Below are 25,487 nucleotides of genomic sequence, written 5' to 3' on the forward strand. Positions count from 1 at the left end.
CGCGCACACATGCACACACACAATGCACGCGCGCACACGCACACACACGCACACGCGCGCACGCTACCTTCTTTGGAGCAGCTCCCTTCTTTCTCCTGTCTTCTTCTTTCCTTTTCTTCTCCATCGGCCGCTCCTCTTCTCGCACTCAACCCCTGGACCACACAGTTGCAATCAACTTTCCCAAAACGTGTGAAGAAATAAACACAATGTTGCACACGGATTTGTTTCCACTCACACTAGAAGCAAGGACATGGCACATTATTCTTTTACCATTCCCTGAACTAAACACGAATCACACCCTGCGCCCGGCCACTCAGCCACTAAGCGCCCTGTCCTTCAGCAAGTCACAAGCAGGGGAGCTTTCCCTTGAACGTCACGTCAAGGAAGGCGATCTACGACTAGCAAACGTAACACTGGGAAACGAGCTAACCCCCTGGTTTCAGAATGTGAACAGCATCCAGAGTTATTACCTTGCTTGGCTTCTGGTCCCCGTGACCAGTTTTTAGCAGTCAACAGCGATGCTGGGACCCTCCTGGCAACTCTCTCCTGCCAGGTGTCTGGGGTCTCTGGCTTTCTTTGTCTTAAAAAGCTCTTATAATTATTTTTAGGACACGAGCTATTCATATGTGGACGGTGCACTTTAGCATTATAATAACTTCACAGTCTACACGCATCCCACAGTGCCCTGTAAGGACACGGGGAACCAAGAAGCTCTCATTATGTAAGTTTGTTTCAGTTCTTAAAATCACAAATACTCAAAGAGTGTCAGCGGACCCTCTGGCTCAGGATTTCAAAATGACAGCCGGACTGGTTCCTGTGCTCGCCCCTTCCTCTGCACTTCGCCTTGCTTAAAAGGTAGGGGGAAGGTGATAAATCTATTAAGAGCGGACGAAAGAACAAGAGCGAAGGAAGCTGCAACCAAGAACAAACCCCAGACGAGTCTTCAGTGGATGACCGCCCCCCTCGGTGGGGTGCCAGGGGCTTCACACCGCAGCTAGGAGAGCAGAACCGGGCAGAGAGGCGGCCTGAGGGCCTCGACACACCCCACTCCCCATCCTCAGCCTGCGCCTGCATGACCACAGGTGGCAGCCCTGTTTGAGTCCAGCCGAAAACCAAAGATACACTCGGTAAAGAATCCATCCCTGGAGGAGGCAGGTGTGGCCCCACAGTGGGCTTGGTGGCCCAGACAGAGCCTCTCCTGCTGCAAACTCCTGCCACACCCCAGGGTGAGGCAGGCCGACCAACACCCTTCCCGCACACAGCTCTGCACCACCCTCCTGTTCAAGGGAGGGCCCACGGGTGACAACCGCTACAAGAGCTGGGGGACTCTGCCAACACGTGAGAGACTGCCAAGGTGAGACCACACGACTCACGCGGCCTTGCTGAGCTGGACAGGGGAGAGGCAGGCAGGCGGTAAGAACGAAACGCGGGACGTTATGTGATTGGTGACAGCTTCGTGACGCATGGGACTGCTAAAGTCTGCTGGAGAAAGAGCTGGAGGAAGAGTGAGGCCACCTGCTCAGTCCCGTAGACTGCCACGTGGCTCGCTCATACAGCAGACACAGGCTGATGCCCACTGCATGGGGCGCGACTCACTCCCACAGCCCGCCCCACGTGGGTGAGGCCATGGGGCCCGCGGGCTGCCCCAGCTCCCTGCCAGGTCAGAGCCCTCAGGCCCAGGGTGGAAAGGCGGACGCATGGTCAGTGCACAAAGGTGACTAAGTCTCGTCACTGTCAGGTACCTCCAAAGCTGACGACTAGGTCTAAATGTGTGACCTCCTCAGTCTCGGCTTCTGCATTAAAACTGGGGATGAATTACCGAACACACGCAATTCGTGAGGCTTCTATGAGGTGGCAGGGAGCATGGTCGCTCACGCTGCACAGCAAGCACCCCAATGCCCGTCATGGGCCCGCCAGGCTCCCAGTGGGTGCCCCAAATACTCTGGTCTACTCCGTGAGATACACCGGGGGACCATGCGGGAACGGCGGGAAGCTCCGGCATCTGTCCTTGTCCCCAGGGCCCTGTTGAGTCACGGACACCCCCTTTTCTAACCCCGCTCGGTCCTGCTCACTCTCCTGCGTCCCTCGCCCTGTGCTGGGCTGTCCCAAACTTGCTGTGAAGGCTCCCACTGAGGTGGGTAGGCCTCCTCCTGGCCACGGGGGACCTGCCGGCCTCGCAAGATGCACCACACGTCCTCACAAGGAGACAGCGTGGCAGTGGCCTGCACGGCAGGGACAGGAGAGGAGGCTCTGCGCTCCATCACTGTCACCAAGGCCACGCGTCACATTTCCCACACGGCCTCCTTCAGGAGCCCCGCTGGGAAAGTCACACACACGCCAGTGGCCTGTGCGCGAACACACGGCTAGCCAGCTGAGAGCCACGCAGATCACGGGCCTCCAATGTCCGCCAACGTGCGCCAGAGATGCCATCCCAGGGGGCAGCAGCAGGCGCCTCCACTTGGCAAGTCCTGGACCTAATAAGAGTGACGACATGTCGGGGCGACCGAGCCAGACTTGGGGTGTTGTGCCACCCCTCCACCGCCTCGCCAGGGGTGCGAGGTGAGTGGCTTCCTGTCGGAGGACCAAGCTGAAGCTCAGAGGGCCCACGGCGGTCGGTCCCGCCGCCTTCAGGAGCCCGGGGCAGGGGACCCCATCCCTTCAGGAGGTGGAGTGGCTCGGATCCTCGCTCACAGCCCTCCCCTGGACCGGGTGCCTCCACAGTCCTGGTGCTACTCCCTCTTTCCAGAACGCCGTGACGGCACAGAGTGCAAGGCACACACCGCGCCCAGGTTCCGGGATCGTGGGCTGTGCCATCCGGAGCAGAGCAGCAGAGGCACCAGGGCCTCTAACAGGAGGGCCAGGCATGGTGGTCTCAGGACTGTGACCTTGGTGCCGCTAGGCTGTGAATGCTATGGGGGCACCGACGGCAGTGAGGCCCCATGCTTGAGGAATCCAACCATCTGTTTGTTTTTAAAGAAAGAGAAATGTAGGAAGGTACCTAGAAAGCTATCAGAAATGAGCAAAAATGTCCTTTAAAATAACTCATCAGCTATGTCCATGCCACCCTGAACATGTCCGATCCCATCCGATCTCGGAAGCTAAGCAGGGTCGGGCCTGGTCAGTACTTGGATGGGAGACCACCTAGGAAGACCAGGGGCTGTAGGCGTAAAATACAGAAAAACAACAACTCCTCAGAAAACTGTGCGGTGCACGGCAGAGTACAGAGCACGCTAGCGTCTGTGTAAAACGCGAGACACTGGCTGTGTGTTCGCAGCTGCCTGCAGGTGTGTGAGGCGCCTGAGAGGACACCTGTGACATGGTGACCGGGGGTGGTGCGAGGCGGGCAGGGCGGACAGGGCACGAGGCGCGGGGGAGCGCTCTGTGCAAACTGCTTCACGTGCTTTCAGATCTGAGCCACGTGCCTGAGTGCTAAAAAAACTAAATACTAGAAACATTTCCAAGTATTAATATTAAACGAGTAACTTTTAATATTTAAAAAGTAAAAGGCTGTTCTCTGTGTCTGATCTGCTAGGAGATTCGGCATGGGAACATGCTGCATTTTGTTAGGTTTCCTTCCTGTATCGAAACGGTTATGTGATTTTTGTCCTATGACTGTATCAACGGGCTTTCCAGGTTAAACCATTTGCTGGTATAAACCCAACTTGATATTACGTTTTTATAAGTTGCTCGGTTTTCTCTTTAATAAAGGCAAATTAAAATTATAATGCTTTACAACTCTTTTTACTAATATCATTGGGAAAAGTGTTCAAGAGTAATACTACCCGAAGCTGGCAACAATGGAAGTTGATAATGTAATTATATTTTCGATGCTACAGTGATTTAAATCATCATAGTAACTTCAGACTGGCATCCTTTAGGGTGTGCGTTTCCCAAGGAGAGGGCTCTGTAAAGGGGACGGCTGGGGCAGGGATGCGCCCCTGTCTGTGCGAGGCCACACTGCTTGCAGAACAGTGCGCTGACCAAAATGGTTGCACGCGCACTTGAACTTTAGCCAGGTTTCCCCCTGACCGTGACCCCTGACCTCCGCTTCTTAGAGCACCTACTTAAAAACCCCTGAAGTTGTAAATCCTCTCCCTGACCCTTTGGAATAGAAATCTCCTCCCACAAATGTAAAATGCATCCATCTTCATAAAGTCTTCGCTGCCATAAAAAAAAAAAAAAAGGAAAAAGGAACAAAAGTTAGGAGGTTCTCACGCTGCCGGCGTGGAGCTTCTCGGCTCCCTGGAGAACGCCGTAGAGCAGCTTCAAGGGTCAAGGCCACACGCGCCCCAGCACGCGAGGCCAGGAGCACGCGAGGGGTCGCTGCGAGGCGCACCAGGGCCAAAAGGGGAAACAGCTGTCCGGCAATGACACGGCGGTGGCATCATGGCGGAGCACACTGCCCTGAAAGCCAGCCACCTGTGCACTGACCCGGAGGGAGGCCCCTGACCGTCGTTAAATGGAAAAGGCCGCTGCAGACTGTGGACAACCCCGTCTGCATTTCAGTTGTCTCTCTGCATTTGTTTATGTTTCCAACTTAATACTACTTCGGAGGAAGATGAGGAGACCCTGCCCCCCGACCATCGGAGGAACCTCACCACGGGACTAAGTGCTTAGGGAAGCCACGTTTTTTAAGAAGTACATCTCGATTTAAAACGTTATGATAAGCATGCGTTATTTTTGAAAATTAGTGCAGAAAACCTATTTAGAACACTATGACATCTAGGACTGGCTTCCACTACTCTAGGCCCCATCCCCTCCTCTCCCCCGAAAGACAGGAAATGAAACGAGATTGAGAAGAGGTTGCCAACTGCTGAAGCTGAGGACGCAGGCTCCTTATTCCGATGTTGATTTTGCATCTGAAAATTCCCGTAACAAAAGATAAAATCCCACGAGCCTCCGTATCAATGATTCAGGGCAACCGGGAAGGACACGGGGACGAGGCGAGAAGTCACCGGGCTGCGGAAGCACATGCGTGCGGCAAGCATCCGTCAGGGCGGCAGGACGCGCCTTCGGTCCCTCCCGTCCCCCCGTCCCTGAGGCCTCCCTCCAGGCTTTCCGACATTGCTGCACGACTGTCATCCAGAGGAAGGGCTTCCAAAGGGGGCTCCTGCGCACGGCGCTGGAAGGCAAGCTACCACACTAAAGCGTCAGCCCACGTCCCGCCCCCTGAGGATGCTCGCCGCGGATCACGGTCCCGCCCTCGCGCCCAGAGTCTGCCGGGAGACGTCTGCTTTCATCAGTGCCTTCGCATTGCTCCGGTATACCGACAGTCTCGGGAGACAAATGACATCATTCTACCTATAGGCTTTTGTTTTTGGTAGTGGTGTTTCCATTCACAAAATACAGCGATTCTCGATCACTGAAAATGTCAAATCCTAGAAAACACAGCATTCCTACGCGTGATGCTAAATGAATCTGGCGGCGAGCAGCACTTTTCCTTAAACGGGGAGAGGGTTAAATATCACTGTTGTGACCCATCAATTCCAATCTAAGCCCCTAGAAAAGGAACTGTACGAAAATGAACGCTGCGAAGCAATTGCCTAAAAGCCACGTGGCGGGGCAGAGGTAAGCAGGCGGTGGGCCCACGCACTGCGCCGCCCAGGGGCTGAAGGGGGACGGGCCGTGGGCGGCCGTGGCGAGCGGAAGCGCCAACACGGCAGGTCTGAGCCGCCCCCCCGCGCCCCCGCCCAGCTGGTGTCTGGGAACCGGGGTCCCGGGGGTCCCTGCTGTGCTCAGCTGACACAGCAACGTGCTTTCCGCGCTCTAGGGCTTTCCTCCGGGAGGCGGGGAGTTTGCTGCGCTCGGCAGGGGCTGCCTGCAGGGCCGGCCGACCAGGGCCTGGGGCGCTGCGTCTGAGGGTGCTTCTTGCAGACATTTCAGACGGCGTCATAATTCGATGCTGGAGAAACTAAGCACACCCCAGGTGACACCATGGGGACAGAACTCCTGGAAGCCCACTCCTAGCCCGCCCTGGACCTTGTCCCATGTGCCTTTTCCTTCCGCCCGTTCTGCTCTGTAGGCTTCGGCTGTGATGAAGCACAGTCACGCGTGTGACCGAGTTCTGAGCCCTGTGGGTCTTCCTCGTAAGTCATCAAACCTGAGGATGGTCTTGGGGACCCCCGACAAACACGGCTTTATGGAAAAAAGGCTCTAGCCCACACTGCTGAGTCAAAAAAGGTAAAGGTCCAGATCGGTGTATCACTTGTCAGAAAAACAAGACGAAGTCCCGCTGAAAGGCGTTCCCGTAGCGCAGGAGCACAGTAGGACGACAGACCCTCCAGGGACCCGGACGACCTGGCAACGTGCAGCCAGCAAACCAGAAGGGACGCGCTCCGGATTCCGACAAGCCAAGCAGTGTGCTGGGCGCTGGACAACCCAGGAAGAAAACCCAACCCTAAACCACAATCGTACAGGAACGACCCCTGGGTAAGGACACAGGCACTCCTCGGGAGCGGAACACTCCGCTGGCAGAGCTGCGGGCGGCTTCGGGGCGCCGCGGGAGTGGGTCAGGTCTTGCAGAAAGGCAGGGCTCTGGAGAGGTGGGCCTCCGCGGGCCAGGGAGCGCAGAGGGCCCGGGCACCAGCGAGCGTGGGGGCTGGTCAGCACGGCGGCTCCGGAAGCCGCTGCTGCCCGGGATGACAGAAGGAACGCAGGCGCTGGGCACAGTGAGGAGTCGGCGTGCTGAAGGCACAGGCTGGGAGGGCCGCTGCGGTGATCCAGGCAAGCGGGTCACGTCCTGACCCGCGAGGCGCCAGTGGGAGCAAAGGGCAAACCCAAGATGACCCAAGATGATAAGGAACCGGGACGGGGCAACGTTAGCAAGCACGGCAGCAGAGAGCCGCGCAGACGACGGCTTCAGACCGGAGCGCCGGCACTGCTTAAAGGAGGCTCTGCTGTCAGAAACGGCAAGAACGAGACGAGGGGTCAGGTGTCCCCATCCTGCTCCCAGAGGAGGGGACAAGCGCAGCTTCCCAGAGGCCCAGGCCGCTCGCCCGTCGGCAGGCGACTGTGAGCCAGCCGCTCTCCGCACGGAGCCAGCCGTACGCGACAGGCTAGTTGTAAAAATACATCCCACGTCTTCTGCCAAAAAATGTTGTTCACCTACTTCTGCCCTACACTTTCCCTCTGCTCCCTCCCGCCCTCCTGCTGCCCCGCTGACCACCTGCTCGCCAGGCCCCTCTTCTTTCTCTCCCTCTTGTCCTCCCACAGGGAAATCAAGCCCCAAGCCAGTGCAGCTCTACACAGCAGAGCTGGCCACCCGCAAAGCCATCCCGCCCGGCACAGGTGGAAAGCCAACGGTGGCAGAAACAGGTTGCAGTCAAGTCGGGGTCAGATGGGGTCCTCACAACGCTGGCAGCGACACGCAGAGAGAAGGATAAAGAGACAAGGTTTGGGATTTTTTTTAAAGACTCATACCTACATGGAGGCAGAAGCGGGGTTGAGGAACACAGGTATCAGCGAAGGTGACATGAGACGGGGTAACGTGAGGGAAGCTAGTGTAAAGTCGCAGGCAGTTTCCCTCTGCAAATACTGAGGCAGTTAACGAACACTGGCGCCGCCGTAAATCGGAGCCCCACACCGCCACGAGGCAGAGGGACCCGCCTCCAAGTCCTGGTGAGAAAGAGTCTGCAAGGGCTCAGGCTCTCCGGGGGAAAACGGAGGCTCAGCCGCCAACCTCTGTTAAAGGCGGGGGAGGGAACACAGCCCCCGTGCGCCTGTATCTGCGTGAAGAAACCCTGGAGCGGCACACGCAGACTAAGGGAAAGACCGCCCCGCAGAAATGCGGGGAGAAAAGAGGACAAGAGGCAGGGCATTTCCAGACAGCTCTCGATTTCGAACCTGCAGCACGGGCAGAAAGCGTAACTCTGAAGGCATAGCTGGCAGTGAAGGGTCAACAGCTTAACAACGAAGAGAAAGCAGGACACAGAGAGGGAGGTGTGAGGATCCAGTGCTACACAGTGGGACCCTTCAGACAGGGGCGGGCGGAGCTGCAGGGGGGCTTCCGCCGGCCCCGGGACCCCAGCAACGTAAGGCCGCAAGTCCCCACCGAACGCCGCATCGGTTCTGCAGCGTTGAGCGAAACGGTAGGATGAAATAATCTGACCACTCGCTGCTTGAGTGAACAAGAGTTAGGGCCCAAGCACCTCATGGAAGTGGGAACGAAGGGACGGTATCTGCGAACCACTGCGACACCGAGGATGACAGTGCACCGAGCGTACGGAGAGTCCGTGGGTGCCCGCCGATCCCACCGTGAGAACGGGGCAGGGCGAGAGGCGCTGCCGCAGCAGGTCCGCTCTCGGAGCAAGAGCAGGTCTTAGAAAATCACTATTCGGCAATCCGCCGATGCACGCAAGAACCTCGATGAGAAACGAGACATGCACGCTCTCAAAGTTCTCCCAACGATGTCATTCTTAGTTACAGAGAGAAAAGTGACCAAAGTGACGAAAGCTGACATGTACCACCTTGACCAAGTACAGCTGAAGTCGCCAGGACCAGTAATGAAGCAAAGGGACACGACGGGCCTCCGGATGCGACGCAAAAGACACAACTTCTGTGCCACCCCGACCTAAACGCCCATCCGAACCTAACCAAGAGGTTATATACCGACTGAGAGGCAGTCTAGCAAATAACTGGCCTGTACTCCCAAAAGATACCAAGTTCTTCAAAAACAGAGACTGGGAAACTGTTCCAGAACGCAGGCGAGTCAACAAACATAAAAACCAAACGCAGCCTGTATTCCTGGGACTGCATCTCCAACCAGAAAATTTTTTTTTTCATTTGCTATAAAAGCATTATTGAGACAATTAGCAAAATTTTAGTAATGTCTCTGGATTCACTATTAAAATTGTGCTAATACTTTTCCCCCCAGTTTTGCTGATGGTACTGTGGTTACAAAGAAAATGTCTTTGATTTCAGGAAACAAATATTTAAGTTTTTAGGAGTAAAGGGACATTGATTCTCCAAGTTCCTCTCAAACGGTCCAGGAAAAAACAGTCTGTACGTGGAAAGAGGACGGTAAAGCGGGGCTGAATGCCAGCGTTCCAGGAGCACGCGGGGAGGACACGCGGCCATTCTTCGCTCTACTGCGAAATTTCTTAGAGTCTGAGATCATTTTCAAACAAAAAGCTAAGGTTGAGGACACATGGTAAGATTAGAAATATTAGAGAATAAACACCCCACCAGAATGCCAGAGTGCTCTGAGACAGTGTCCACTTTCAAGCTGTACCCCTAACACACAGAACCGACATCATGCCACCCGGCACGTAGGACACTAAGGGTCGCGAAGGCTGGGTGACTTGTGTGGTACGAGGCAGCGGTAAGGCTGACCCGAAACCCGGTCCACTAAACCGCCCCCCTAAATTCTACCCCTTCTGAGGATGAACTGAATTACTAGTTCTTCCCAATTCACATGGACCTCACCCTTGACCTCTAATTAAACGCTGCTCATTTCCTCATTATCTCGGAGGTTAGTCTCTCTCCGAGAGCTGGTTACAGCTCCGGGGACACCCAGTTCCACCTGCACTGCGCGCCCGGCCCGGTCGCGGCGCAGGCCCCTCGCTCGTACTTTGCCACCTGCTACTCCCTTCGGGGCCAGCTAACCCCAGGCTCTACTGAAACAAGCGCTCCCTGGGCAGCATGGCATGCAGGCGAGAGCTGTGGCTCCAGTGCCAGACAGAAGTGGCCTGAGTCTTGGCCCCACCGCCTGCTGTGTGAGGAGCTCATCTGCCTTCTCTGAAGCCACCATCTCCTCCCCTACACGGGGTCCTCAGAGGGTTGTGTGGAGAGTAAATTAGGTGATGCAGGGGGGTGTCTGACAGGGGCACGGAACAAGCGTGCCCTAAATATCACTAGGTGCAGAACACTGCACCTGACTAAGGTTAGGGTAAAAGAAGGCTGGAGCCAAAGGAGGGAGAGCACGCAGCAGAAATGGGACCGACACCTCTTACCGAGGCCGTCACCCAGCCCGGAGGTCGGCGCGCTGGCGGGGACATGGAGAGAGGGGAACTCTGTGCACTGCGGGTGGGACTGTGGGTCGGCTCGCCCACCACACAAACCGGCTTGGAGGGTTCTCGAAAATTACGAAGACAGCTGCCAGGGACCGAGCAAATCCACGCTGGGTGCGCAGCCAAAGGGAACGAAAACGCGCGTCAGGAGACGTCAGCATGCCCGCGTTCACGCGGCGCCGGCCGTGACGGCCACGACACGGAAACCACCCAGGCGCCTGGCACCGGGGGAAGGTGGGGCACGTACATAAACGACAGGGCATGATTCAACCAGGAGACGGAAGGCGATGCTGCCACGTGCGGCAACACGGACGGGCCCCGAGGGCATTAGGCTCAGTGCAGTCGGCCAGGCGGACAAACGCTGCATGGCATCGCTTTCATGTGGAGACTAAAGCAGCCGCGCTTGCACAATCGGGGCTGCCAGGGGCGGAATCGGGGAGATGCTGCTGAGCGCTGCGAGCATACGACAGGAAAAGGAGTACGCTCCGGAGGCGTAAGGCTCAGAGCGGCGATGACAGTCAATGTCACCGGATCACAGACTTCCAGCTAAGACTCTAGACCCTGTTTTCCCACCAAATAGAAATGGCAACTATGTGTCCGCTAATGATTTGGAGTAACCATCCTGGACTATTTAATTGTACCACATCAGCACCTGTTGTACAGCTTAAACTCAAAGTTAGATGTCAATTACATCTCAAGTGAAGTAAACCACTCCTGCACGAGGGCAGGGCACTAACCATGGGGCGGGGGGAGGGGGGAGCAAATAGAATTGACTTTACCTGTTAATCATACCTTTAAAAGGTGGAAAAAATAGAAAAAAATGAACATAGAACTTAATATATAAAAACAATTATTAGAGCAGAATGAGGCAGATGCCAAACCAAGAGCTCAAGGCCCTGGGTTCCAGAGTCCGAACCGGCCCAAACCAGGCCGAGGCACTGAGAGGACAGGAAGATGACAGAGCAGTAACGGACACAAAGTGCGGGGAACACGAACACCAAAATCCTCAGCAAAGACGAACACGTGTGACCCAGCCACATGTCAAGAGGACGGCACGCCATGCCCAAGGGGGAGCTGGCCCAGGGTGCACGGGTGGTTTAACAGGTGAAAATCAACCCGGTAACACAACATATTAACAGAACGAAGGACAAAAACTGCATGATGATCTCGACAGACACAGAAAAAGCATCTGGCAAAATCCAACACTCCTTTCACGACAAGACAAAAACACTCAAAGCAAGACGAGAAGGAAGCTTTTTTAACCCAGTACAGGCCATCTACAAAAAGCCTACCGCTCACATCATACTTATTAAGACCAAGTGCTTCTCCTCTAAGATCAGAAGCAAGACGAAGACGTCTACTTCTGGATCTTCCATTTGACACTGTACTGGAGGTTCTCGTCAGAAAAACAAATCGAAGGTGCCAAGATTGGAAAGGAAGTCAGAAAATGATCTCTACTCACAGATGACACGCTCTCGTATGTAAAAAGCCGTAAGGAACACACACGCAAACACGCGCACACGCACAGAGACTACTGGAAGCAGCAAACGCGTACGGCACAGGTGCGGGATGCGGGACCAACATACAAAAACCAGCTGTGACGCGCCACAACGTGGATGACCCTGCCGACAGTGCGCTAGGGGACACGAGGCAGGACAAACACGACGTGACTCCGCCTACGTGCAGTACTTAGAACAGTCGAATCTACAGTGACAGAGAGCAGGACGGGGTGCCAGGGACTGAGGGGAGAGCGGAGGGGGAGTCGCTGTTTAACAGGCGCAGAGTCCCAGCTTCACAAGATGGACACGACTGTGCGGACGGTGGTGGTGACGGATGCGTGGCGCTGGCAATGTGCCGATACCACGGAAAGGTCCGCTCAGAAACGGGTAGAATGGGAAACGGGACATGCCAAAATTCAAAACGTTAGTGCTTCAAGGGACAAAAGTTTTAAAAAGTGAACAGGCACCCTAATGAATGGGAGAAAATATTTGTAAATCACGTCTCTAATAAAGGACTCGTATCTAGGAAATATAAAGAATTCTTACACATCAACGATAAAACTATAACCAAATTTTAAAATAGGCCCACGATTTAAATAGCTCTTTCTCCAAATCAGACACACGAATGGCCAATAAACATGCGAAAAGATGCTCATCACTCGACATTAGGGAAACGCAAATCGAAACCGCAGCGGGACGGCTGGAATGGAAGGAACATCCCAAGAGCTGGTGCGGAGGCGCAGAGGACGGGCCAGCCGGCGTGGCTGCTGGACATGAGACGGCACCGCGGCTTCGGACACAGGGCGAGTGAAACACGGAGCGGTCACGCCCGCGAGTCCTCCGTGGGGGCGGGCTCTGGAGAACCGAGTCACGCGCACACAACACGCCAGCGTCGCTGTGCGTCATGGGCAAAGGCGGACGCGCCCTGGCGCCCGTCCGCTGATGTGAGGGCGGGCACGGGGTGGCCCAGCTCCACGATGAGACCTCCTCGCCCGCGGAAAGAACGAAGCGCTGACACAGGCCACGACACGGGAACCCCGACGACACGCTGAGTGCAAGCAGCGGGCGCCAAAGCCCACGTGGCACCGGGCTCTGTTCACGGGAGACGCCCACACGGGCAGGACGCAGAGGCAGAGCCAGCGCTGCCAACGGGCACAGCGTCTTCCTTCGGGGCACTGGAGGCGATGGCTGAACTGTCTGGAATTAGAGATCTGCGCCGATCACGCAGCTCCGGAAACACAGTAAAAACTACTGAGTCCTACACCTTAAAGGGGTGAAATTTATGGCGTGAATTTTCTCTCACTAAAGCTGCCATGAAACAACTGACGGAGGAACTGGAGGGGACACTTGGAGGAGAGGACGACAGGCGGACGAGAGGAAGAAGGTGACAGGCTGAACGCACACTGCACTTCGGGCTTGAATTCCGGTCACTAGGGAGCCAGCGAAGCTTCCTAGGAGACAGGAGTGACAAGCCCAGAACTGAAGCTTGGGGCTGCCCAGCCGGCGGCAGCGCAGAAGGCACACGCTGTCCCCACCTCCTCAGGGTGGCACGCTCGCTCACGCGCCTCGCGGCGCCAGGCGCTCACGGGTAGCGTGGTGAGGGAACTCTATTTCTCTGACATCCTTTGTATGACCAACTGTCAAAGAGTGAAGTAACGCTTAAACACAAAGATAAAGTCCGTGTCTATTTAAGCCCCACACAGCACTATCTCCTTGTGTTTTAGGGGGATACTTCAAAAGAATAGAAGGGACCAAAGTCAACAAAACACAGATGTCAAAATTACAAACGCGTTCAGTATTACTGCAGCAAGCTGCTCGATAAATGCCAGCTGACTCAAAACCACGAGTAAGAACAGCAGAGCAAGAGACTGGGTTCCATCTTATTTGTTATCATACAAAATCCAATCAATCACTGTTTGCAGAAAATATCCTGTAAGGTTCAAAGTACCCAATTCCGTGACCAGGTTTCCATGTGTTTTGAACATTCCAGCAGGACCTGGGAGTCAGCTGAGTCACGATCGTACAACACACCACTGCTGCAAGTCGCTGCCTTTCCCCAGTCACGCGGGCACACGCGGGGACTTCCGCTGCATGACCCACTCACGCCGCGCACGCGGATCATGTGAAAAATAAGGCCACCTTATTTTTATAAAAATCTAAACTGTATTTTCACGTTTGTGTGTTTTTTGTTTAGTTTTGTTTTTTAAGTGGAATGTTGCTCTCTCTCTTTTGAATCTTAAAATTTCCCTTTTACTGACACAATTCAGCTCCTCTGACGCCCTCCCTATGACGCAACGTTTCTTAATCTCTGGGGAGCCATGACCCTTTGAAATCTAATAAATACTAAGGACCATCTCTTCGTCTGTCTGTCTGTCTGTCTGTCTTTAAAGCGTACATTCGACTTTCCAAACTACTTCGTGCCATCTGGGGTCCCTCTGCAGAATCCAAGACGAGACTCCCTGGTCAAAGGGGCATTCTTTTCACAAGCTCAGGCCCTACGTCACTTTCTTACCAGGGTTATACGTTTGTCATTGGTGGAAGCTGAAAACAAGCAGCTTGGTGTCCAACAATAAGGGAGCCATCTCGGAATAACCCTTCGAAGGCTGCAATCATTACAACGGATCGATTCACACATGAAGACCTGCAATTACTATAACCTCAGCAATTTAAATCATGGCTCAGCTCAAGCTACCTGTCTGGCAAGCCCTCAGATAGAGACAGCAGTTCGTGTGAAGGTGAGTGCACTGGGCCAACTTTCAGCTGCTTTGCTCTCACGTGGTGGTGGGGGTGTCAAGAACAAACACATCCCCTGTGTGACAGTCCTGCCGGAAAGCTCTGACCTGGGTCTGATCACCCAGAAACCCCAACAAATCCCACTGAGGCCTGCAGAAGTGACCAGTCCACACTCTTCCAGAATGTCAGTGTCGCGAAGGGGAGGAAAGCCACTCCTGGCGTGAGCAAACTGGACACTTAAACACGGCCCTACCTAGGAGTACTGAAGGACAAGGACAGAGAGGTGGGAAGACAGTGCCGGGCCACTGGGGAACTCGGGATGTGCGCCGAGCAGCACGGTCACAGCTACCCTCCCTGGGCGTGACGGCCTGACTGCTGTCACGCAGAAAGCCCGCTCCTAGGAGCGTGGCCAACAGTGACCATCAGTCAGCCTCGGCAGAAATACAGGTATTGCGTGAACCACTCCTGCTGCTTTAAGGTTAGAAAGGTTTCTTCACTGTAAACGAGAGGACATTTTCTCGTGGCCTAAGCCAGCCGAGCAGAAGGCCCCCAGGACTTGCCCACACGCATCTTAGTGACTGTCAGAAAGCACACCTGTGAAGTACTTCCGCTCACACTGCAGACTGACCTCGGACGCCCAAATTCCCACAAGGTTACCGAAAGGCACTCGGATTTTTTTATGATTATATTTAAATTTTCCAGAAGGTTGTTACACATTGTTAAAGTTAATCTTACAGTTCGTGATTCATTTATTCTATCAACTCATATACCACATGGCTGCCAAACTGAGCTAGAAAGAAACCTGTGGATATGAATTTGCTGGCCTCCAAACCACATCACAGGAAAGCAGGAAAGCTCAACCGGAGGATTCCCTCTCCAGCCAGAGGCTGAGGGATGACAAGGCCAGCACCCCCTTCCGCGCCCCGAGAGCCAGCCCTGCTTTACACCTGCTGTCTCTCGTCTTCTGTTCGCGTCTGTCCCAGGCAAACGTCTGAGTTCACATGCTACCTCACACGGCACTACAGCATCTTTAACGACTCTTCCTGTGTGATGGCATTTAATAGTTGGTTTAGAGAAAAGAAAAAAAAAACAGCGTAACAGGAAGCATGTAACTCTTGCTTCAAACAACATACTCTACGTTATAGTAAATTCATTACTACAATGGGCATGAAGTATGGGTAACTGTTCTTACAGTTTCATAAAGGAGAAACCAGAGTTATCTGCTATCTACTGGGCGATATAAAATACAACCCTTGGGAGAATCCTATAGGGGAGTCGAAAGGCCTGTCGCTTATTCGCGAATGTGACCCCGGCAAGGTCACGGGCTGTCTCAGCCAAGCCTTCCCTTTTGTGAAATAAGGTCAGAGCACTGCCTGGTCCTCATCCAACATCACGCTCCCGCTCCAAGTGCTCAGTAACTCCATGGCTCTGGCCTCCGGAATCTTCTAGGCAAGTCAGCTGAGTTAGATTTTTTACAACTGGAAAATGCAACTTCTCTCCCCAAACGCGTGGTTCTGTTCTAACCTCTCCTGTTCTGGTCCTCTCTGGTCCCTCCAGATGGGGGGCCCTGTGCACCCAGACTCCACCCACAGTGGAGCGGCCCCGCCCCCAGCACCTTCTAGCCTCTCCCACACCAGAGCCATACAGCTCCCCATCTCACGTGACAGCTCCCCACGAGATTATGCAAAAAGGCGGGGCCAGAAACTCTCCCCACCCCGCCCTGACACACCGCCCAAGGGACCGACTCCCTGCTGTTCCAGCCCCAGCGCCCTGGGCTGAGGCCTGGCTGCCCCCACCCCGCCCCAGCCCAGCTCTGCCCCCGCCCTGCGCCCCCGCCCTGCCCGTCTAGGTCGACTCCCGCTCCTTGAAGTTCAGTTCCAGTGGTGATCGCCCCTCTGGACGTTACAGTTCCCCCTTTCGGGCGTCCTTTAGGAACGATTTTAATGGCCAACGGTGAGGAAAGGCAGCTTACCCAGGGTGGCCAACTAAATTTCTCTCTGGTGCCAGTTCTGTTTCACTGACATTGCCTTGGGGATCTGCAGCTTAGCAGAGGAAAAGGAGAATGGCCACACGACCTTGACATTCAGAGCCTAGCTTGTCCGAACCGGGAGCTGCACGGGGGCTCCAGCCACCCACGGCGTTACAGCTTACGTTAACACTCGAAGATGGACCCTGACAGGGCAGCCAGGAAACAAGATCTAGAAGTGAGGTTCTCTCCGGGAGATCGCCCCGCCCCCGGTGGGGGCATCCTCAGGGCAATACCTGAGGACTGCTGTGATGGTCGCACGGGGTGGGGCCCGCTGCTGGCAGACAGATGGTGAACGCTCCACAGCGCGCAGGGCGGGCATCGCGGCAGCCACTCGCCCGGCCCACGCCATGGGCAGCGCCCAGGTGGAGAAACTCTCAGCTGCAGGCCCCGCGCGTCTGCGGCCCCGCCTCCCGGACACGCGCGTGCGTGGTGACAAGCGCGGTGAGGCAGCTGGCCGCCAGGACCAGGCGGGGGCCCGACGCCTCGCGCCTCCTCCGACTGCCCGTGGTGCCGCGCTTGGCAGTCACCCATCCTCTCCGAGCCTCGGCCTTCATCATAAAACGGGCGGTGACAGCACCCACCTCGCAGAGTGACCTGGGTCAGGTGAGTCCACTTGGTCTTCAGAACGGCGGGCAGGAAGCATTCCATAACTTAGCTCCCCCCCGCTGCCCCCAGGGGGTGCCCGGCCTGGCACGGGGAACACAGAAGACGCTCCAGGAATGCCGCCTGACGGGACAGTGCCCTGACTTCCCGGGGAGGGCACGCACGGCAAGGACAGGGACACTCCTGACGGGGAAGCGGGGCGCACGGAGCCGCAGCCGGAGCTGAAAGGCGTCCGCCGGGCATCACGGCATCTCTCCTGGAGCACGCTGAACCTTGGGGCAACGGCCCGCCACGGTCCTCAGCACACACTGCCCTCTCTCCTCCTCCATGCCCGTTCTTCCTGTTCATCCCTTCTGACCAATCCGAGACCCTCAAGCATGTGCATGAGATGGCACCCGCCCGGTGTCAGTTACTCATGCACGTATCACAGTCCTTCTGGACGATACCTGCTTTCTGTTCAGGAAAAACACCTGACTTCTTTTCATAGAACCCAAGGGGCCTACAGACCTGAGCGACTGGCTGGCCGCTGCCTCTCGTTTTATAGATTAGGCACAGAGACCAAGAGATTCGTCGAGAGCCAAGGTCACGCAAGTGGCAGAGCTGGAATTCAAATTCTGATGCACAGCTGATACAGAAACTGAGTTCTGTCTAATGGGACAGCATACGAAGTCCTAGAAAGCCCTATAGGAATTATACTGATGTAGTTACCTGGCAAAACCAAAACGGAGGGAGAAAAAGACCCAACTCCAAGCTCCTTTCTGCTGCTGAAATTACACCTGAAAAATTCCACCCGTTTTCTTTAATGGCTTCATATCTAAAATTTCCTTAATAACTTCTGACAAAAAAATTTAAAAGTCCAACAAACAGTTAAGTCAGCGGTGTCAGACTTAATTTCCTTTAAATGATCCCGTACTTACTTCGAGTGACAAAATCTTATCTGGCAAGCCAACGATGCCCACCCTTTACCAGCTGAGCAGATTCTTCCGTGATCCCCTTAAAAGAATCGCATCTCAAAAATGCAAAAGCAGCAATCTGGAAGATTCTGTATAGTGAAAAATCTTCCGACGATTTGAACTGTGTGTTAATAATCTCAACATAAACCTAAAATTTACAGTCATCGAGCACAGACTGCATCAGGGAGAAATTGTGTTCCGTCCCGTGGAAGGGAAAGCAAGCTGCTCACTAATTGGGTTAATCTAGAAGTTTCTCGGAATGTCCCAAACCGACGCAAAAGAAAGCAGCGGACAAGGAAAAGACTGCAAGGCAGAAAATGTGAAAAAGAGTTAAATACGGTGCAACGCCCTGACACTTGAGCAATCACAGTCGATAAAGCGAAACGTTTCCATAAAGGCATCCTTTAAAAAGCAACGACTCCCTTCGTGGCGATTTAAGTCACCCGTGCAAAAGCACCCAGGCCCCGGACCAGTGATAACCACTTACAGGGAAGAGATTTTTAATTTTACTGGCCCGTAAAAAGAGCACACACCGAACGCAGACCCGAACGTAGTTTCAAAAGAAAACAAAACGCAGTTTCTGCTTGGTAAAGTTCAAGGGCAAAGCCGTTCCCGGTGCAACAGAATGCGCCCGACGCCAGCGTTGGGGAGGGTGTGTGTGTGTGGGGGTGGGAATGCGAACACATAGTATCTTCTTATAAAGGCAACAATCTGAGTTACAAAGTAATAACGGGGAAGCCAAAACAGTTTGACAGCCCGCCATAAGGGCGGCCTCGATCCTGAGTCACACAATGCCTGCAACCATTTACGACAGTAATTAATGCACAAGTCCCCTAATTAAATTCTAAAAGGGGGAGAATGCTTTAACTAAGTTTACAAGAATTGCTTCCCGCTGGTCCTCTCCACCCCCCGCTCCCCCCTCGCCCAAGGAAGGGACACACGCGTCACTCTGCATCTCCCCGCAGTCCCTCCATCCACGGTCCCCTGCGGCCTCATGCTCCCTGCGTGCGCAAGAAAGCGGCGCGGGGCGACTTCGCGAGCCGGGAGGGGCGCGCCGAGCGGGGCCGCACGGCTCGCGGGGCGGGAGGCGGCAGGCGCGCCCATCTTACCTGCTGGGGCTCGTCTCCACGTCTTTGGTAGCTTTAGCTTCCAATGCTCTGCAAGAGAGAGAGGGAGGGAGGGAGAGGGATGCGCGTGAAGCCCGCGCCGCGGCGGCCGGGCCGGGGGCCGGGGGGACCGGGAGGCGGCCACGCCGCGGGGCTGCGGTCCCCGGCGGGCGGGCGCCGAGCATCAGCCCCGTTTGGCGCGGCGGCCCCCCGACTGCCGCCCGGGCCCGCGGAGGGGGACGCCGCCCGCCCGCCCGCGGCCTCACCTCATGTGTGTAAAGTGCACGGGCGGAGGGGCGCGGCGAGCCGGGCCCGCGCGCCTCAGGCCCTGCGCAGCGCCGCGGGGACAGGCCCGAGCCGCTGCGCCAGCGCCATCTTCTACACGACCCGCCGCCGCCGCTGCCGCCGCCGCCGCCGCCGCCGCCGCCGCCGCCGCCGCCGCAGGCCCCCGGCCGGAAGTGCATGTCCCGCTCCGCAAGCGCTTCCGGGGCGCGCGGCCGCCCGCCGCCTCAAGATGGCCGCCCGGCCGCGGCGCTCGCCGCCGCCGCCGCCGCCGCGTCCCCGGGCTGGAGTGGGGAGGGGGCGCGGCCGCCTGGGGGCGCCCCCGGAGCGGCCCGGGGACCCGGGGACCCGGCCCGTGTCCCCGCGACCCTCCCCGCCGCCGTGTGCTGCGACGCGGGTTCCGTCCCCGCCGCTGCCCTCTCCCCCACCCGGACACGCCAGAAAAAAAAAAGAAAAAGAAAAACCGCCGGCGCCGCAGTTTCGGGCCCCGCCGCACCCCGCCGAGAGCCGCCGCCGGGGACGGAGCTTGACCTTGGGCGGGTCGCGCGCCCTCCGGCCCCTCCGCGGGCCAGCAGCGCGGAATCGCGAACAGTCCAAGCGTCCGAGGAGACGCGGGGGGCCGGAGAGACCGGGGAGGAAAACGGGGTGACTGCCTCGGGGGGATGGTCACGCCGGAGTAAGGGGACAGCCGGCTGCCCGAGGGGCCTGCACGGCCGGGAACACCGGGAGGCGGAGATGCCACATAAGCAGACACAGATGCGAACGTGCACGTGAAGCGGAAGGTGCCCGCCCGTGGGTGCCAGGGCTCGGCCACCCGCCGGGCGGGTGCACCAGTGCACACGCGTGGGGACACACAGGTTCCGGCGCGTCCTTCCCACCTGCCCACGACGCCTGTGTGAAAGTGATTCCCATCTCCCTCTTCCTAAACTGGGTCCTTCCACGGGCTTTAAAACGTGCCCAAATCTCTCCCACCAAAAAGAAAGGACAGACACCACCCTTGCTGCCCAGTCCCCAGCCTCTCCGGCGGTGATGTGGGATGCATAAATGGAGTGCGGGAATGAACGAAGGCCTAGGAAGTCCTAAGGCACGTGCACCAAAGTGCCGATTTTCTTCTCAACGTATCTGCCTTTCTGTCTCGTTTTGTTTCTATACAATGAGCATGTAAGAGGCAGTCAGGTGTACAAAATGTAAAATGTCGGGGGTACCAAATGCGAATGACTTTTCCTGCCATCATCCCTACCGGCAAATCATCGACACATAGACTTGGTTTGGTTTTCTTTTATGTATGGTTCTTGTACTTAAAATGTTAAAAATTATATTACAATATTTTTTGGAGTTAAAAAATATGAACCACAATATGCTTTCACACTACGTTTGTGAATAATTTTCCACAACAGCATAAGGCAATGAAAACAGTAATATTTATCAACACTTACACAGCTGTTAAGATTAGCTGACTTAAAAAAAAAAAGTTAGACTATCAGGTCTGAATAACTAAGTGGTTCTCAACTGGGGTGATGCACCCCCGCCTTTTCCCAGGGAACATGTAGCAATGTCTGGTTCCTGGTTGTCACTATTGGATGCTACTGGTACCCAGTGGGGCAGAGGCCAGGGATGCTGATAAACATCCTACACTGCACAGGACGGCCCCCTACAACAGGAGTACCCGAGCCAAAATGCCAGTAGCACCCAAGGTTGAGAAACCTTGGAACTAGTCCCCAGCCCCAGGGAAACTGAGAAGAGATGACTCCTTGAAGAGTCTTCCAGAGCAGTTGGACACATCCCAGATGACCCCTCCAGGGCCGCATTACGAAGCCATGCTAATCACTCTTTAATTGTCTCTTATGCAAACCTGCTACATGGATGTAGGTCACAGATGCATGACGACACAGTGTAAGACCAGCAGTGACTCCTCGGCAGGGACCTGCTAAGGGAGCTTCTCTCGTGATCCTCTTTCTGTGCTAAATAGTCCCTCTGCTGAACCGTCATCAAACAAACATAGTCTGGCGACTTTCCCTAAAAACAACCACCTAAAGAAAACAAAAGTGTTCTATGCGAGCTCCTCCCAGGTGCTCACCTCCCTTGCCAGCTCTCTCCTAACTCTGCTCCCCGGATCCTGCCCCAGAATTACTCTTATCAAGGTCACGGACTCGGGGTAACTCTTCCGTCTTGACTTTGATTTACTTCTTAACTGCGTTTGCCACAACTGACCGCTCACTTTCTTCAGAGCGACTCTCCTCTCGGCTTCTTGGCAGTGTGTTCTCTCGAATTCCTCTTGACCTCTCTAACCATTCCTGGCTTCTATCCTTTGCCATCATCCCTTGCTTTATAGCACATAAAATGTTGGAGATCGCCTAGGCTCTGTTCCAGACTTTTCCCTCCTGTGTCCACTTTCTCCTTGGGATGGGTGATCCCATCCGTTCTCTTGCATTTAAATACTATTTCAATGCAGAGGACTCACCTTCGTATCTTTAGTCCATATCTCACCTGTGTACCCCCGAATGCCAAAATGACAATTCTCCCACAGAACAGATATTAATTGAGCGCTTCCTGTATGCTAGGTACTGTCTTAGGGCCTAGGTCTTGGGCACGTGTGAGGAATTATTCTCATGGACTGAGGCTAATGAGGCAGGCAGGGTTTTTGAAGGCAAACTAGAAAGCGTATGCTTACAAACTGTAACAAGCACACAGAGGGACGGAGTGTTATTCTAAGGAACATAGGAACACGTAACACGGATGCGCCAAAGAAGGTCTCTTTGAAAATGTAAAGCATGACGTGACAGCTGAAGGATGAGGGACAGTCACCCGGGACACAGGATCAGCGGAGGAAAGGTCTCAGGCTGGAGATTTAAATCGGTGAGTCTTCATGTGGATGAAAACAGACTTCGTGCCGTATTTAGCTCTAACTCCACTGGAGCCACCATTTTTATTTTTCTTGCATAATCGATTAGGGACAAAATCAGAAGCAAGGTCCTCTAGAGAGTAATGGGTTTCCTTTAAGTAATCAAATGCCTCATTCCACGCACACATATTCCCTAGATTAAGTCTACAGCTTGAGAATTTGTGTATGATGTTAAATGACTTTTCGACAATGGCTTTTATGGAATAGTTAAGGAGAGATAAAATGTCCTTTGCTAAGTAAATGCTCAGGGACGGTGTACGTGGGAAGCCTCACTAAGGCAGGCAGACACCGCTGGCCCCACACCGTGTAGAGTCACCACTACAAATACAGTTGACACGGCAGGGTCACATTGATTCCTCACACACCAAGACACGTAGTGGCGTTGGAGACGCAGTTATTCTGGAGTGGAGAAGAACGCTCAGTCAAGTTCCCAACAGCTAGGAACCGATTCTCCCCCGACTTTCGTGGCAATTGCATTGCTGGAAATTTCAGCATCCATCCCAATGGAAAAAGTAAGGATTTCAGTCCTCAGATAATTGTTAACCTTTGACCTATGTGAATCCAGCGGGAGGGGGGATTCTCCATTTGGGGGGCTGTCCCGGTCCAGCACACACACACACCACGGAGAAAACGACAACAAGGCGCATCAGAATGAAGTCATTTAAAGACAATGATTAAGAGAAAAATCTTAAAAGCAGAGAGAGAAGAAAACATAATATAGACTACAGAATAAAGAGTCAGGTGACAGTTGTCTTCTAGTTAGGAACAATGCAAAATTCTGTCACCTACAAAAAAGTACTTTCAAAACTAAAGTTGAAATAAAGACTTTTTAGGCTTAGAAAATCCAAAGGAATTGTCACCAGCCACTCTACTATAAAAAAAAATGGTAAAACGAATCCTTCAGACAGAAGGAAAAGGAGATGAGTTAAAAATCTAGATTATACGACAGAGTGGTACTTAAATAGGTAAATCACACATAAATATGAAAAACATTTTTTTATTAATCAAATGTCACTAAAAGATTATCGACTGTTTTAAATAAAAGTGAGAAAAAATGTATTGTGGGGTTTACGACATATGCAGAAATAAAATATAAGACAATAATAGCACAAAATCTGGGAGGGGAGAAATGGATGTATCATAACATCTGTTTACCAGGACGTAATCTACCGCTTAAAGGTAGACGGTATGATAACCGTAAGTTTTTTATACTAGGAATGTATATGAAAACCCTGCAACAACCTCTAAAATAACACAGTAGAGAGATCCAAAAAGCCGACAAGGGAGTAAAACAGTGTAAGCTGAGGGTTCAGCTTTGTTTTTTGCATGTGGATATTCAGGTTTTCCATCACCATTTATTAAAAGACTGTCTTCTAACCATCGAATGGTTCTGACACCCTACAAAAGAGTAAAATAGAGTCATAAAAATTACTCAACTGAAAGCATGTAGCGGGGGGAAAAGGGGAATGAGACAAATAGAAAAGAGCCAAACGTAAATTTTAAATCTACTAAGTCACATCGAATGTAGGTAGTCCACACATCCCGATTTGAAGGCAGTGATAGACGGTATAAAAAAGATGGATCTTAACTGTATGCTGCCTATAAGAAACTAAGACACAAACAGAGCTTAAAAGCAAAAGGATGCAAAAGATAAGCTAACACCGATAAAAAGAAAGCTAAAGTGGTTCTCTTACTATCACCCAAAATAGATCGGGGAGCAAAGAATATTACTGGGGGCGAGGCGCGAAGGGTCAATTCATCCAGCGGCTGTAACAATCCTAGATTTATGTAACTACTGGAAGAGCTTCGAAATACAGCAAAAAAAAGAAAGAAAAAAAAAGACATAAGAGCAAGGATAAATAGACACATCCACAATTGTAACCAAAGGTTTCAACGCCCCTCTCTCTAGAAGAAAATATAGAAGAAATGTGACTGTGGATAAAGCAGCGATTTCATAGTCACCGACGACACGATTTGTACAACATCAAAATTAAGAACTTTGGCTTTTCAGAAGACATTCTTCAGGGAATGAGAAGATAAGACACAGAGTAGGGGAAAATATTTGCAAATCACATATCCGATAAAGAATTTGCATCCGGGATATATAAAGGAGCCATAGAATTCGATTTAAAAAAAAAACAACCTATTTTTTAAATGGGCCAAGGATGTGAACAGACACATTAGTAAATAAGATGGACACACTTAACTGCCCTGGTACTTAGGGACGTGCAAATTAAAACCTCAGTAAGATACCACTACGTCCCCGTAAGAATGTCGTTGCTGAGGTTGTGAAGTAGCCGTAGCTCTCACAGCCATTGGCGGTCACGTAGAATTATTCAATTATTTTGGAAAGCCATTTTGGTAGTTTCTTTAAAAGGTGAGCGCACACACACCTCCCATGTGATCCAGCTATGACAGCGCTAGCTGCTTACCTGCGAGGTAGGAAAATATTTGTCCACAGAGAGCCTTGTGCACGAATGTTCACAGAAGCTTCATTTGTAATGCCCCCAAAGTGGAAACAACCCAACCGTCCACCTACAGAAGAATGGATAAACAAATCGGTATACATCCACGAAATGGAATCTTCTTCAGCACTCGAAAGGAATGACCTACCAATACGCAGAACGCGGATGACTTGGGAAATCATCATGCTGATAGGAAGAACTCAGACCAGAAACGAAATGCAAACTGTATGATTCGAGTCATGTACAAATCTCGAAAACGTGTCGTACGCTCTGGTAACGGAAAGTCTATCGGCGCTTTGGGATGGAGAGACGAGAGAGAGAGGTTGCAAAAAGGCAGGAGGAAACTTTTGGGGATGACGGATATGTTTATTGTCTTGTTTGTGGTGATGGATTCACAGCTGTATACTTATGTCAAAACTCATCAAATTATACCCTGTAAGCGTGGGCGTCGATACGACTGTCGTCCAGAAAAAGTTTGACGAGGAACAGGATATTTACATAATGAAAAAAAGTCGCCACGAAACACTTGCAAATACAAAAGAGAAAGAGTAACTTTACACTAGAGAAGCAGACAGACACCCCCTCCATCGAGTGACCGAAGCGACTGTCAGGAGGGGGACACGGGAGACCTCAGAGCAGCTGAGTCGTGGGGTGTTCGCAGGAATGAGAACCACGCCCAGCAGGGCTCCCAGGGGACCAGGCGCCCGGTCAGTGAGCACTCATATTTTGAGAGGCATCTTTTTTTTCTGAGCAGTAGGTCTCGACGGTGGGCTTAAACTGCGTGTAAACCAACGTGCTGCCACCCGGGCCTCAGAGTTCCACTTACGGGGCGCAGGCCGTCACTCCCGAGGGCCCGGGGTGTCCAGAACGGGGAGCGGGCACTGGCTTCCACTCACAGTCACGGCTGC

General features: G+C 53.5%; 1 protein-coding gene and 1 pseudogene across 16 annotated transcripts in view; one reads left to right on the forward strand and one right to left on the reverse strand.

Annotated features, from left to right (window-relative positions):
* TNRC6A (trinucleotide repeat containing adaptor 6A) overlaps nt 1–25,487 on the reverse strand; it is a 119,823-nt gene that overhangs the window by 46,260 nt on the left and 48,076 nt on the right. For 9 of the 16 annotated variants that reach the window (XM_039840204.1, XM_039840197.1, XM_039840203.1 and 6 more), the window contains exons 1-3: nt 19,197–19,357; nt 18,934–18,981; nt 68–236 (exon numbers count right to left, since the gene is read on the reverse strand). In XM_039840204.1, the coding sequence (XP_039696138.1) occupies nt 68–124 (57 nt within the window). In that variant the 5' untranslated portion in view covers nt 125–236; nt 18,934–18,981; nt 19,197–19,357. Of the gene's footprint in view, nt 1–67; nt 237–18,933; nt 18,982–19,196; nt 19,358–24,546; nt 24,650–25,487 lie in introns of those variants that run through there. The other 7 variants (XM_039840191.1, XM_039840190.1, XM_039840194.1 and 4 more) reach the window with 6 other exon arrangements.
* LOC120584578 (uncharacterized) lies at nt 3,048–3,166 on the forward strand (annotated as a pseudogene).

This window comes from Pteropus medius, unplaced genomic scaffold (assembly GCF_902729225.1).
Source record: "Pteropus medius unplaced genomic scaffold, Ma_sr-lr_union100, whole genome shotgun sequence".
Taxonomy (NCBI): Eukaryota; Metazoa; Chordata; class Mammalia; order Chiroptera; family Pteropodidae; genus Pteropus; species Pteropus medius.